Raw genomic sequence first — 14,578 nt, 5'->3', positions numbered from 1 at the left:
TTCTTGTGTTGTACACAGTCTGATGTTCTCATTCAGGGCAGGGATGAAGAGGAGGAGGAGTAAAAGGTTCTTATGAAGCCGCTCTACCTGAGCCTCACTCACAGCAGCAGCTGCTCTGTGTGTAAGCGCTTCCTGTCTGATGCAGTGTGAGCGATGCAGGTGAACCCGGGGTCAGGATCATGTTCAGGGACGAAGCTCCTGCTGAATACAGAACTCCTCATCTTCATCACAGTATATGATATGAAGCATGAAGCTCGGTATCAAGGAAACATCCTGCAGCCTCATCTGTCCTCTGCACAGGTCCGAGCACCATCAAAGGGTAAACGTGTCCAACCCCCCACTCTAACATCATCATCCTCAGGTGTTTAACTCACTTCCTGCTGAAAACATTTATCTAACAAGAAACACAGCACAACGTTTTGTTACTGCACACATTTAAAAAGCACGAGAAGAAGTGACGTAAGCTGAGAAACACCAAGTCTAAGGGCAGGGTGGCATACTGGGCAGCCAATCACAGCAATGAAGGGAGGCGGGGTTAACTGTCAGTATGGTGTGTGTGTGTGTGTGTGTGTGTGTGTGTGTGTGTGTGTGTGTCAAACCTCAAAAAAGATATTTAGTGTGAGTTCCATGGCCAGAGTAGAGGTCAAAGGTCACACATTGTGGGATCCATACGACTCCAGTTTCATTACAACTGGATGAAGAGTTTCTGACAGCGATCTAAAAATGAAACCAATTTTCACAAGATGTTACCGTTTCTGGCTTTAATGAAGAAGTTTCGGTCTGAGAAACAAGAGCAGCATAAAGTAAACCCAGCCTGCAGTCCGAAGCTTCGCCTCCAGCTTCACTAACAACCTCATCGTGTCAGAGATCAGAGCGGGTTCTCTGAGATGATCAGCTGATGCTGTTGTTTCTGTCGGTCAGATCCTGCTTTGAGCTCAGCCTGTTTTTAGGTATCGAAGGGCAGTATTAAAAATAGTAGCGAGTGTAGTAAAGCTGTCACAGGCCGATGTTCCTGCTTCATTCACTGCTGCCACAGTGACCGGGGAACAGTGTTTGTAGGAGGCTAGGCGACCTGATTTCAGGGGTATTCTTCACTAATTATACTCATCCCCCCGCAGGAACATGTTTCCATACAGTCAGGTCGCTCTTCATCTCAGCTTCAGTTTGTTCAGCTAATTGTGGTGCGTCGTTTACTCCAAGGAGTAACCTCAAACTATACCACGTCCCGAGGGAGGTGCGGCTTATTGTTTGATTGGCATCCTTTCACATAAATATGTGGATGCTAACCGAGCATCAAAGTCACACTTCAAGCTGAAGAAGGAGAGGAGTGCAGAAGAGGTGAGGAAGAGCGTTTGGAGGTGAGGAAGAGCTGGAACTTTCAAAGGCAGATAATGTGTCAGTGAAACAATCCTGTGATGTTTCTCAGAAACTTTTTCATCCACCTGGGCTTTACCTGAAAGTGTGTCACAGGGCTAACAGTGTTATTATGGGAGGATCATTATCTCACCCGCCCCCCTCCTCTGGATGCCCCCTCCTGTCTTTTCTGGTTGCAGTCGAGTTCTGGTTCCCACACCGAGGAGCTTCATCGCTCAGACTCTCTGTCCCTCTGCTGCTTTCTCTCCCTGCCGGGTCAACCTCAGCGTCTGAAGGGCCAACGCCACACCCAACAGGTAGGTGAAGAGCAGCATCTATCTCTGATTTGGATTAAAACGCCTGAATCTAAGCCATCATAGATGGTAACCCTACCTTAACCTTTCCTCATGCGATGGTAAACTTTTTCAATTTCAGCTGGAATAATTAATTTGTTTGCTCTCTAATTGCCAAAAATGTAATTAAAAACGAGATGCATTATTATCTCCCGGGGTTAGGGTTGGGGATGGTCATTACTGACGATAACTTAGACCTCAGAGAGGAAAGAGATAATGAAATACAGAATGGTAATAGAAATACTTCAGAGGGCTAAGTCACCCTAACTTTGGAGCAAAAAAGTACTTGGGTCTAGGAAAAATATGTCTTTTATGTCTGATAGAGTTATTATGTTTTCTGTCATCTGATTTTGAAGCCTTGGGAGAACAGTTAGGGATTCAGATTATCATCAGTGATGAATATTGCCTTGATTACTCTGCGGACATGGCAGCTGGAGTCTCAGTGCCGCTTATCTGATGTTTGATGTCCATTGCCTGGGATGAATTGTACTGTAAATTCTCCAAAGATGAGTTTGTGGTCCCAAAGTGGGAAGTACACACAGACCCTCACACTCACGATCAGATGACAACATTTACGTCACTCGTACCCAAGCAAGATCACAGACGTATAATTGAGGCTTTTGATGTGACAGGGTTCCCCTCTCAGCACCTATCAGGTCATAGGTGTCCCGTCTCAGGTTGGGGCAGTTTGTGTTTCAGCCACATGCTGTGGCACAGGCACAGTTTTAGAAATTAGATCATGTTACCTCTCAGATGAAATCTCACACATTAATTGGGACCTTGCATTTTTTTATGTTAAAAGATATTTAGTTGTTTCGAAGTAGGGAAATAATTCTATACAATGGGCTGGATATTAAACAAACCCAAGTACCCAACTCCTCTGGCGTAAAACGACCAACACAGTGGAGAATCCAACGAACGGCACAGAAGAAAACATGGCTAAAACAGCTCAAAGATGACATCGGAGATCGCAGAATAAATCTCGACGAGACCAGGACAATCGCCAACAATCGCAATGCATGGAAACGAGTTGTGAAGGAAATTCGACAACCACTGGCACCCACAGCAGCGTATGGGCTGAGGAGTTGATCCAGGCCTGGTGAAAACATAAGAAGGTGGATCCTTGACGGAAGCCTCAGTAATGAGCCAGTGCTTCAGTGCTGGTGAGTTCTGAAACCATCTAGGTTCACGAACCTAGTGACATCATGCTTCCATTTTTCATATTTTCAGCAGGATGCAGCGCATCAGGGAAAGCATTCACATTCGCACCATGAAGGCCAAGAGAAAAGTGGAGGAGATCTCTAAAGAGGACGTCCAGGCCTTCCTGAAGAAGAACTCCTTTGTGCTCTTCACAGTTGGAGCAGTTATTGTAGGTATGTACACCTGCTGCAAAACAGAGACATCTCTTCAGTTTTGTAGTTGTTAATAGGAACGTGCTCTGACTGCAGGAATCGTTCTCGGATTCGCGCTGCGCCCCTACAAAATGACCTATCGAGAAGTGAAGTACTTCTCCTTCCCTGGAGAGCTGCTGATGAGGATGCTGCAGATGTTGGTCCTGCCTTTGCTGATCTCCAGTCTAATAACAGGTACAGTGCACAGCTCAGTGGTCATCCTTCAAGTTTGGAAAAGAAATGGTGACCAACCAGTCAGAAAAGTGGTTTGTAACTGTGATGGCGACAACTGCTGTAAAGTGTCATCAGCTACGTTCACCTTTAACCTCGGTATGATTTGTTATTAAGCTGTTTCCTTAAAACCTCTTAACATCATCAGCAAACCGTCAGGACTTTGGCTGTTACCTCTAAATTAGGCCTAAACGCTTTGTTGGTTTTACTAAGCTCCCTCTGGGTTAGGTGGGGTTTGGGTTATGTTAAAATCATTTTCCTAGCATTTTCACCTCAAGAAATCTTTGAGGATTGTGAAAATCTCTTTACATTACAGGTAAGCACTGATGGATGGTGTGCATTACTGTGTGACTTCACAACATAATCACTGTACATGCTGGGCTGTAATAACCTGACAGACACAAAATGTAGTAATTTTCACACCATGAAAAGATCAGCAGTGTCCCAGCTGAGCTGATGGAGGTGGTTCAGAGGGAGGTCGTCCCTACAAACTAATACTCACTGAGAGTCAGCCTTCAGCCCGGTCTGGTGATGAAGAGGTTCCCACTGATTCACTAACAAAAGAGGCAAAATTGAACTTTTTTTTCTGCTGTAACCAAGCATCGACCTCCAGGGTTGGAATATGTAGCTGAATTCTAAGTCAGTCATTACCATTAACCATTAATACTAAAATAAGTCATCCCTCTCCTCTCTCACTGAATACCTGTTTTTCTCTGACAGGATTTGTTTTTTAAACCATCAAATGTTCATCCATTAAACTCATATGTTGTTAGACGATTAATTCATAACATTCCTACTATGATCTGGAAAAACTGTGTTAATGATCAAACATATCCCGCCCTCTTTCCATCAGGAATGGCAGCTTTGGACAGCAAAGCCTCAGGAAAGATGGGCATGAGAGCCGTGATTTACTACATGACCACAACCATTATCGCAGTGTTCATCGGTATCATCATCGTGCTCATCATCCACCCGGGAAAAGGCTCTAAAGATGAGTTTGGGAAGCAGCAGACCATCGAGCAAGTCAGTCCTGCCGATGCCTTCCTGGACCTGATCAGGTAGCTACAACAGTGATGCAGTCACAGTTTTAACTGAAGTTAGTCCACGCTGTCTCAGAATGACCTGTTTTCTCATTTCAGAAATATGTTCCCACCAAACTTGGTCCAAGCCTGCACGCAACAGGTGAGCTTTATCTTTTATACCTGGTAAACTAGCTCCTGCAGCTGTTATCACTGGAACAGAAATGTTGGCATGTTAATCTCTCCAGCTGGATCATAGATCGTTTATTCCAACTACATGTTGGTGTGTACAGAGTGCTTGGAAATTTCAGCTGAACAAAGCTCAGTCTTTAAGCACTGATGAAACTTGACATGCTACTAGTCTTTTTAACCTGATGTCACCCTGAAGCTCTCACTGGGTCTGAAATTTTCCTTCCTGCCAACTCCAGCTCACTGAACGATTACAGCTCCAAGAATCTTTCAGCATGAACCCGAAATGAACCCACAGCTCGCTCCTTTTCACCTCTCACCTCTTCTTCACCCTCTCATTCACATAGAGATGCTGAGGTGCAGAAGTTTACCTCTCACTGGTTTCCAGGAGACAACAGAACAGCTCCAAACATGTCAAACTCAGAGCTTCATCTGACAAAATCAGCAGACACAGAAGTGAGACGATGGCTGTGCTGTGATTTCAGGTCCATTCACATGAATGTCTCACTTTATACAGCCTCCCTGACCGTGCCATCAGGCTGAGCTGGTATGCACTGCAGTCAGATCCAGCCTGAACATTAAAGTGACGTACACTTTTAAGTGAAAGCACTGAAGATGACTTTACCAGCAGTCCAAAAAACACTTAGCTTTGTTTAAAAAGTTTCATTTAAATAATTGACATTTACATTCATGAGAAAAGTTAAAGAACTCTTCTTGCTCTTCTTCACCACTCTCACACTGGCTAATGGCGCCGTACGACAAAAGTGGCCTCATATCCACTGATGAAGCTGCTGGTTTACTGTTGTTTCTGCAGGTCGTGCACCCCTCGATTTTTGTAACCTGGCATGTTTTGCTGCTGCTGAAGCAGCGGGGTTGAAGACACGCGTGTACAATCATGTTTTAATGATCCATCAGTGAGAGACTCCGAGATTCATTGATTTTACAGAGAGAGACAACTTCTGGTTGCAAAAAGTTTCTAAATAAAAGTTGTGCAGATGTTGACGGTGGAGAGGTTTTTGTATAAGAGCTGGTCTTGATTATCAGTAGATCAGAACCAAACCACACTCACTCGGAAGAGGAACCTGATGAGAAATTAATGCTTAACAGGGACACTCAAACTGGAGTCCATTTTTAATCCTGATATGAGATAAAAAAGCAGTTAGGGGCAGATTTTTCCCTCTAAAAATTAAAACTCTCTAAACACGGGTGCACATTAACCAAACTCAAACCCCAGAGGGTTTACTTGTGATGGTGAAGAAGGACTTTGAATAGAAATTATAAATCTTACTGATTTTTTTTTCTCTTCTAGTAATACTTCCTGAATAACGTTATCTCCTGGTCTCCTGGAAAAAACGGTCATGATTTGATGGCTAAGTCTGAGCTGTAGACAGGCTGATGTTGATGCTGTTTAGACAGAGAATAGCAATCAGTTCAAATGGTTTCTCAATAAATATTGATCAAATATTCGCAAAGAAGAAATAAAATGCATCGTTTTTGGTTACTAAATGATGGTGGACGAGACAACGTCAGAGTAATATTACTGCGCCTATTTTTAAAACAATATAAACACTTTTAAGCCATTTACATCTAAACTCTCTGATTTGTTGCGTGCTGAACTGTTCCGCTCGTCTAACCTTATTCCTTTAATTCTCCCATTCTCCAGTTCAAAACCAAATATGGAAAACGAACAGTTCATGTGACGGTGACTGTGAATGACACCCTCTTTAACTCAACCAACGGCACCCAGGAGACCATGGAGATCACAAGAGAGGAAGTTATCCCGGTGCCAGGTCAAGTGAACGGGGTCAATGCTCTCGGGCTGGTGGTCTTCTCCATGTGCTTTGGTCTAATCATTGGCAACATGAAAGAGCAGGGCCAGCTCCTGCGGGATTTTTTTGACAGCCTGAACGAAGCCATCATGCGCCTGGTCGCCATCATTATGTGGTAAAACATCTGAGATTTCACTGGGAAATGTTTTGAATAAAAAGCAGTTCCCTGTCCACCATGAAAGTTATCTGCAGTAACGCACCACTCTTCACTTCTTCTCAGGTATGCCCCCATTGGCATCTTGTTCCTGATTGCAGGAAAGATTGTGGAGATGGACGATCTGACCCAGATGGGTGGCCAGCTGGGCATGTATACCATCACGGTCATCATCGGCTTGATGATCCATGCTGTTCTTATTCTGCCCACTCTTTATTTTGTCATTACTCGCCAGAACCCCTTCATCTTCATCGCAGGGCTCCTGCAAGCTTTGGTAACGGCTCTGGGGACCTCCTCCAGGTGAGCAACTTCTACCAAACTTCAACAAATGGAAGTTTTGGTGTTTTCTATTGACAGAAACACCAAAACACACCAATTTTCTTTTTGTTCATTAAATATACTTTTGCCAGAGAAGATGAGCCAAGTTACTCAAAAGACAGAAATATTTGACCTTAACTGGTGCATTCTAGTTGCAGTCATTGTTGTAAACAGCTGTAGTTGTAGCTGTAGATGTAATGGTTGATGTAAGTTGCGTTGGTTGGTTTCGTTGTCTAATGAGTGAGCCAAATGTGGCTGAAACTTAAAAAACTACAACTAAGATGGTCCAGTTTATATGGACTTCAGGTACATGTAAACTGGATCGTTTGGGTGAAACTCATCTTAAATAATTTCTGTCAATCACACATTAATTCATATCTGAGGGCCCTCAAAGATCCAAATAAATGTCTTCCATCTCACCATTTAGTTTTCAGGCTTTAACTTTGTCAAGGTTTGTTCATGTTTGAGGTTACTTACAAAAAAAGTATACTATACTCATAAATATGCACTGATTAGTCCGTAATTAGATTTTCTGACAAAGTGATCTGTTCTCATAAACTTAAGATTCATCTGTTACGTAGGAGCGGGCACTGGTTTGTGGAAGCTGTGGAAGGACATCTCCCGTTTTTGTGGATGTGGTTATTAGATATATGATCCTTCCATCTCCAGACAGCTGAAAATGAGTCAGCTAAACAAAAACAGCTGCTTCTAACATCATGCTAGCTAATGTTAGGATCAGATGTACTAAAAATGACACTTTCCTTCTAATGTGCTCAGCGTGCAATAAGTTTAAATCTACTGCAAAATCTGTTTCACTAACAGCAGCTAAAAGCAGTTAACAGAAGCTAACAGCAGCTGACAGTAGCATATCCAAAGCAACTTATCTCAGTATGGCCGTCATTGTTCAGAGGTGGTTTAGTTGAATAGTTGGTTAACTGGTTGTAGGTGGTTGGTTGCAGTTTTCAGTTTAGTTGACATGCTACATGCTGTAGGGTGTGTTGTTGCTGTTCAGTTGCAGTGGTTTGGGTAATGTCAGCAGTTGTTTTGCTGCTGTAGTTGCAGTAAATGGTTTAGTTCCAGGAGCAGTACGTAGTTGCAGCTGTTGTCGTAGATATATGAGCTGGTTATTGTTCTGTGAAAACCTCTTTCTAAAACACGATCTTGTTCTTCTTGTTGACATGTTCCGTTATTTTTACCACATTTATTGTTTCAACTAGAGATGTCTGTAAATGAGGCGTAAAAAATGAACCCGCTCTCGGTGCTGAGCACTATAATAGTGTGTCTGAAACACTTTTCTCTGTTTCTCTGGATGCTTTAAAATCCTCCTCCTCTCTGCTATCATGCAGCTCGGCCACACTGCCAGTCACCTTTAAATGTCTGGAAGAAAACAACAGAATCGATAAGAGGATCACTCGCTTTGTGCTGCCCGTGGGCGCCACCATCAACATGGACGGAACCGCACTGTATGAAGCATTGGCAGCCATCTTCATTGCTCAGGTCAACAACATGGAGATGAACTTTGGACAGATTATCACCATCAGGTAACTAAAGTCCTAACAGGCGTCTTCATACTCAAACTCTGTGGATTTATGTCTCTTTCTCCTTCTAAAAGTATCACAGCAACTGCAGCCAGCATTGGTGCTGCCGGCATCCCTCAGGCAGGTCTGGTTACCATGGTGATTGTGCTGACCTCCGTCGGACTTCCCACTGATGACATCACTCTCATCATTGCAGTTGATTGGTTCCTGTAAGTACCTTCTTGTTGGTAATCACTGTTGGTAGACCAGCTCACTCATCATGTAAATGTAGGCAACAAGACCTTCACAAGTGCTGATCTTCATCAGCACTTTGTTGTGTTTGTCTTCATCGCCGGTGGCTTCACTGTTTTAGTGCTTAAAGGACCTCCGCTGTGCTGGTTAGACTCCGATTTATCCCACAGATTCCAGTTTGAACAGAGAGTCTTGGTGTTTCACGGGGCTCTGTACTCGGACCATTACACATGCTTCGCCAAGACCAAGGCCTTTAAACACAAGGCCACTGGATGGCTTTGGAAAATGTGAAGGAAAGCATAGATTTTGGACTTTTAACAGTATTTTCATATGTTTTACAAGTTTCACAGCCTTTCCTACTGATATGGCCATTCATACTACACCAAAGTATCTAAGTAAGAGATAAACATTATCAGAAAACATCTTGTTTTTCACCATCTACGATAGAAATTTCAAATTTATATTCAATTCAATTGTATTCATATCATGCAAAATCACAGCAGTTGCCTCAAGGTGTTTATGATGGTACTAAAGACAGAAAGAAAGAAACTACGAAAAATGTTGTATTTGATCACTACAGCTCACTCTGGGCAATCAGCTAGCAGAACCTTCTCTGTTGTTTTACCCATTTAGTTCTTACAATTTAAGCTGCATTGTGGCATATTTCTTTAATTTTCTACGGCCACTTTTATTTATCATGCAGAAAAGCAGAAAAACTGAGACATCCTGTTAAACTTACACTTCTTTTTCTTATACTAAAATATTTCAGGCATTAAACGCGCAGGTAAACCTCCTTACACTGACAGAAAGGCGAGTTTCACTGGTGTGATCCATTTAAAATCAAAGTGATCCATCAAGTAATGTGAGTTAGACATCCTTACAGTAGACGACATTAGAAAACATTGCATACACATACATTCAATAAAGCTACTGTTTAACAAACTGTTTAATGAACAAGATCAGCTTTGTGGGATTTGAGTACCTGGATGATTGGATCCACAGGGAGGTTAGTGTTGATGTTACCTTAACAATAACATTATTTCACCACTCTGTAATCAGTAGCTTTCCAGAACCTTCGCTTTTGAAACCACTCTTTTTCAGTGCTAATGTGAAAGGAGTCTTATCAAGTATAAACGCTGTTGTGTAAAGTACCCGTACATGAATTATCTCTCATTTAAAGGTCAAATACAGCTCCATGTCTACAACCACCTAGTGACACATTTTTCCCGCTCCCATGAGTCTCGCTCCACATCTTCCCTTTTGTATTAAATATTTTTGCAGTGAGTTTTAACATAGAAACATAATTAGGTTTCCCAAATTAATCGTTTCAATTAGAATACCCTTCCCTGAAATTACTCAGCTAACTGGGGTAATAAGAAAAAACTCTGCTCTAACTAGGATGCTTCAGGAGGACTTTCCACCTGGAACAGAAGGAAGTGAAGAGCCTGATATGCCAACTCTGCTCAGTTATCCTGGTTTATGCCACAAAGTCCGAATATCTATCGCCCATCCATTCATCTGTCCATCCAACCATCTATTCAATTCAATTTAATTCAACTTTTACAGCACCAAATCACAACAGTTGCCTCAAGGCACTTTATATTGCATTATTAGTAGTAGTATAATATTTTACAATAATACAAAGAAAACAGAGAAAACTCCAACAATCATATGACCCCCTATGAGCAAGCACTTTGGTGACACTGGGAAGGAAAAGTTTTAACTTCCAGCAGAACCAGGCTCAGGGAGGGGCGGCAATCTGCCACCACCGTTTGGGGTGAGGGGAGGAAGACAGGACAAGGACATGCTGTGGAAGAGAGCCAGAGAGTAAAAACAAGTATGATTAAATGCAGAAAGGTCTATTAACATTTGATGCGTAAAGAAGAAACACTCAGTGCATCATGGAAATCCCCCAGCAGCCTGGTGAAAGTTTTAAGCCTAATCTTAAAAGTAGAGATAGTGTCTGTCTCCTGAATCCAAACTAGAAGCTGGTTCCACAGAAGAGGGGCCTGAAAACTGAAGGCTCTCCCTCCCATTCTACTTTTAAATACTCTAGGAACAACAAGAAAGCCTGCAGTGCAAGAGCGAAGTGCTCTAATAGGGTGATATGGTACTACAAGGTCATTAAGATAAGATGGGGCCTGATTATTTAAGACCTTGTATGTGAGGAGCAGGATTTTAAATTCCAGATTTTACAGGGAGCTAATTAAGTGAAGCCAATACAGGAGAAATCTGCTCTCTCTTTCTAGTCCCTGTCAGGACTCTTGCTGCAGCATTTTGGATTAGCTGAAGGCTTTTCAGGGAAGAGCGAATAACGAATTACAGTAGTCCAGCCTAGAAGTAATAAATGCGATAAATGCATTAAGTACTTTTTCAGCATCACTCTGAGACAGGATATTCCTAATTTTAGAGATATTGCACAAATGGAAGAAAACAGGTCTACATATTTGTTTAATACGTGTATTGAAGGACATGTCCTGGTCAAAAATGACTCCAAGGTTCCTCACAGTGTTACTGGAGGCCAAGGTAATGCCATCCAGAGTAAGAATCTGGTTAGATACCATATTTCTAAGATTTGTTCAGCTGCTATGTTCAGCTTTTTGGTCTGTGGTTGCTGTTTTTATACCCTAACCAGAAAACCAGCTGGCTCTCAGACCAACTGGTGTTCTCCGTGTTTTGCTGTTTGCAGCTTCAGACACTCATACGTCTGTGTAATGAGAGCGTATGGAAGCCTGCAGGAAGCAGAAAGTTCAGAGAGGTGTGCAGGACGTTTGAAAGTAGGCCAATCCTTTCACGTGCTCCGCTCTGAAAGCTCATTCACAGACTGTAGACCTGTGATAAAGATTAAATCCACAAAGTTCCAGAAAGCTTAGTGTTTCCGAACAGGAACAACCTCTGCAGCATCCATTTCCACAGAATAAAAACTGTTTATTCTGCTTTCAGCAGGCTTCCAGAACACAATTATTGTTTTATAAATCAGGAGATTAATGAAGGTGTTTCTGTGGATCTTTTAAAGATTTCTTCCTTTGAATGGACAGTCTGAAAGCACACGTGCTCGCCCTTTGTGTGTCTTTGCCCTCTGACCTCTGGTTTCTTATAGGGATCGTCTGCGCACTACCACCAATGTCCTGGGCGACTCGATTGGCGCTGGCATTGTCGAGTTCCTGTCCCGACACGAGCTCCGCAGCAAAGATGTGGAGATGGGAAACTCAGTGCTGGAGGAGAAGGAGAGAAAGAAACCTTACAAACTCATCTCCCAGGACAGCGACTTCGAGAATGACAAACGCGGCCACAGCGAATCCAACATGTAGCTCTGAGGTCGGCAGGTGCGCATGTAGGGTTCCCGACTCCCAGAGCGGGGACCGGATCTACTGTCATGACTTCACATCGTGGCTTTGTTAACATTCCTTTACTGGTCCATCCCAGAGGCCAAAACCACATCATCCATCAGTGTGTCACATAGTTAGCTAGTGTCCGACTTGTGTTTGCTGCTCTAATTACAGGCTGGGCGTCGGCCATATAAAAGGACCCCCAATAAAAGGAAGTGGGGACAAAGCTCATCTGTTAAACTGAAAAATATAATCACACTCTGTGGTTTCAGTCACAGACTGTATAAAAAGATAGAAACAGTCATCACTAGTTTGACTCTAGACCTTCATTAATCTCACGATTTATTAAACACGACTCGGTAATAAACCATTCACTGAGGTCAAAGGTGAAGGGAGGAGGAGGGGCATATCAATACATACATCTGTGAAACAAGAGTTGCTCCCTGTTGGTTGTTACCAAGAATGAAGTTCCAATCTTTTACATATAGTCGGTGATTTTGACCTAATTTAAAATCCTAAAAGAGTTGCTTTATCTTCCTGACTTTAGCATACTGATATTGTGATTATTATTATTATTTTATAGCTTAGTGATACCGCCTCATGCACACACCTAAACCTTTGCACTCTGTGTGTGAGTCAGCAAGACTCACTGAGGTTTTTATAAAGTGCTAATGTACGTTAGACATGAAACATAAACGTGTTAACGTTAATGATTTCATCATAAAGCTGTAAATTGGTGTTTTGTTTATTCTGACTTCAGTGAAATAAACAGAGCAAATCACTTCCTGTCTGTGTCCTTTCATCTGAAATATGGAACATGAAATAATAAAATCTGTGTGGTATGAAATACAAAGGCTGCTTTGTTTGCATGCGTGTCAAATGAAGTGTGTCATGCACATTGAGGGTTTTGGAACAATTTGCAAACCGGAGACACAAACTGACGATCATGAGGAAGCTCGTAACTAATCAGGACGAGCAGCCGGCAGCTATAACAACTATAAAAACATCTCACAAACCTTCATCTGTGGCATATTTTTGGCTTTCTGCTAAATGCTTCTTAACTGCTGCTGGGTGTGTTGTGTGGCCCTCGTTACACCGACTCTCATTATCATTAGAATAAAGCACTGTATGAATAAATATTTAAAAAATTTGGCCTGAGGAAGTATATAAACCCTCTCCTCGTTCCTGCTGCTCTCTGACTCTGATTGGTCACTTTCAAAATAAACTTCCTGTTTCCCCCTGCTGGCCATCAGAGAGGATGCAGGATCTGATTAAACTCCTGGATTAAAGCTCCGTCCATATTTCAGAAGATAAGTCTGCAGTCCTTCAGTCACCGGCTCGAGTCTCGTAATTTGATTTGATATACCTTTATTAGTCCCACAAGGGTAAATTTCCTAATTTCATAAGGTTGCCGACCTATTGCATGCAATGGCGGCGCCATCTTACCCTCCGACCATACATACATTACACAAAAAATCACATGGGGAAGACAGGTCAGAGAGGTATAACAATGGAAAATGCACCACATGAGGAAAGATAAGGAGAAAAAATAACTCCCCCCAGACTGAGCTCCAACAGGGAGATCAGTTTGAGAACAGAAAAAAACACCTCTGCACATAACACATGAAAAAAATACACCAAAGAAACACATGAGAAGCAACAGGGGTGGGTAAAGGGTGAGACAGTCGATTTAGACAGTACATCCGGGCCTGCGTGCGCTGGTCTCCTTGATCCACCGTCAGCATCGGAAAGGAATAAGCGTGGAAGGCGTTTGGAAAGGGAGGGGGGATGAACAGTCTTCCACCCAACCCAGGTGGCCTTGCATGGAATGGGGGGAACAGTCTAAACACAGTCGTCATCAGGGTGTTTTTTTGATCGGCTCCAGCCTTGCAACCGCAGCTGGCGCCGACAGGGTCTCCACATGAAGTGATGGTGCTTTTTACTTTAGTGCGAACAACTCATATGAATTTCAAAGCTGTAATAATAATAAATCCAAACTAAGAGGGATGTTTCCCACTGGAGCTGCTGAGTGTGGGCCTAAAGCCTGTATACAGAAGATGGAACTGACCTCCCCTGACCCACTCTCCCTAATGTCCAGCAGGAAGCAACTCCTCTGAAATTAATGAGGTAATGAGAGTCCTGCTCAGCTAACCTATGACCTCAGTAAGCTGTTTCTGGACTCAGTTGCTGATTAAAGCCTGAAAAAAACAGGAAGTTTCTTTTGAAAGCAGATCCCACCTGTGTCAGAGATGAACAGGAAGTGCGGGTAGGATTTGGGGTGGGGCAACCTGTGACTTACAGGTTTGGTCTGTAGCCATTCGTATACCTGTTTCCTGTGCTTCAACACACTGCAGCACGTCCACGCACAGAGCCCGGCCACTGCTCTGTCTCTGTTTTATTTACTCAGTCACAAATACAGACTAAAAGTTAGTTTTGCAGCTGTTTACATTCATCTTGGACTGCAACTAGCCACCATCATACTCTGAGTTTGACAGGGTGTTGCACTGTGAACTCTGGGTCCAAACTGGAAATGTGCAATAATAACAATCTTAATAATTGTGAAACTTTAAAGACGTGAGCTTGTGTTCAGCACTCCGTTCATATATGATCTCATGATGTTCAGCTTCGTCTTTCATAACTCTG

At 42.8% G+C, this 14,578-nt stretch overlaps 1 protein-coding gene across 1 annotated transcript; it reads left to right on the top strand.

Moving 5' to 3' along the window:
- Positions 1 to 1,442: 1,442 nt before the first annotated feature.
- Positions 1,443 to 12,527, top strand: LOC146665504 (excitatory amino acid transporter 1-like). Its single transcript, XM_085411159.1, has 10 exons — positions 1,443 to 1,670; positions 2,937 to 3,079; positions 3,155 to 3,292; positions 4,182 to 4,386; positions 4,468 to 4,510; positions 6,200 to 6,480; positions 6,586 to 6,819; positions 8,184 to 8,378; positions 8,450 to 8,584; positions 11,707 to 12,527. The coding sequence occupies exons 2-10, from the start codon at positions 2,941 to 2,943 to the stop codon at positions 11,915 to 11,917; spliced, it is 1,581 nt and encodes a 526-aa protein (XP_085267285.1). The 5' UTR covers positions 1,443 to 1,670; positions 2,937 to 2,940; the 3' UTR covers positions 11,918 to 12,527.
- The last annotated feature ends 2,051 nt before the right edge of the window (positions 12,528 to 14,578 follow it).

Source organism: Rhamphochromis longiceps, linkage group LG7, assembly GCF_057381845.1.
Source record: "Rhamphochromis longiceps isolate RC_006_pf linkage group LG7, R_longiceps_female_GT1.1, whole genome shotgun sequence".
Taxonomy (NCBI): domain Eukaryota; kingdom Metazoa; phylum Chordata; class Actinopteri; order Cichliformes; family Cichlidae; genus Rhamphochromis; species Rhamphochromis longiceps.
This window is presented reverse-complemented; position numbering and strand designations above follow the sequence as displayed.

What these genes read in the sequence shown, in the direction of transcription:
- LOC146665504 (XM_085411159.1), top strand. Translation starts at nt 2,941, where the DNA reads ATGCAGCGCATCAGGGAAAGCATTCACATTCGCACCATGAAGGCCAAG. An exon ending in GATCTCCAGTCTAATAACAG is followed by an intron (nt 3,293 to 4,181) that starts GTACAGTGCACA and finishes TCTTTCCATCAG; the next exon opens with GAATGGCAGCTTTGGACAGC. An exon ending in TCCAAGCCTGCACGCAACAG is followed by an intron (nt 4,511 to 6,199) that starts GTGAGCTTTATC and finishes CCCATTCTCCAG; the next exon opens with TTCAAAACCAAATATGGAAA.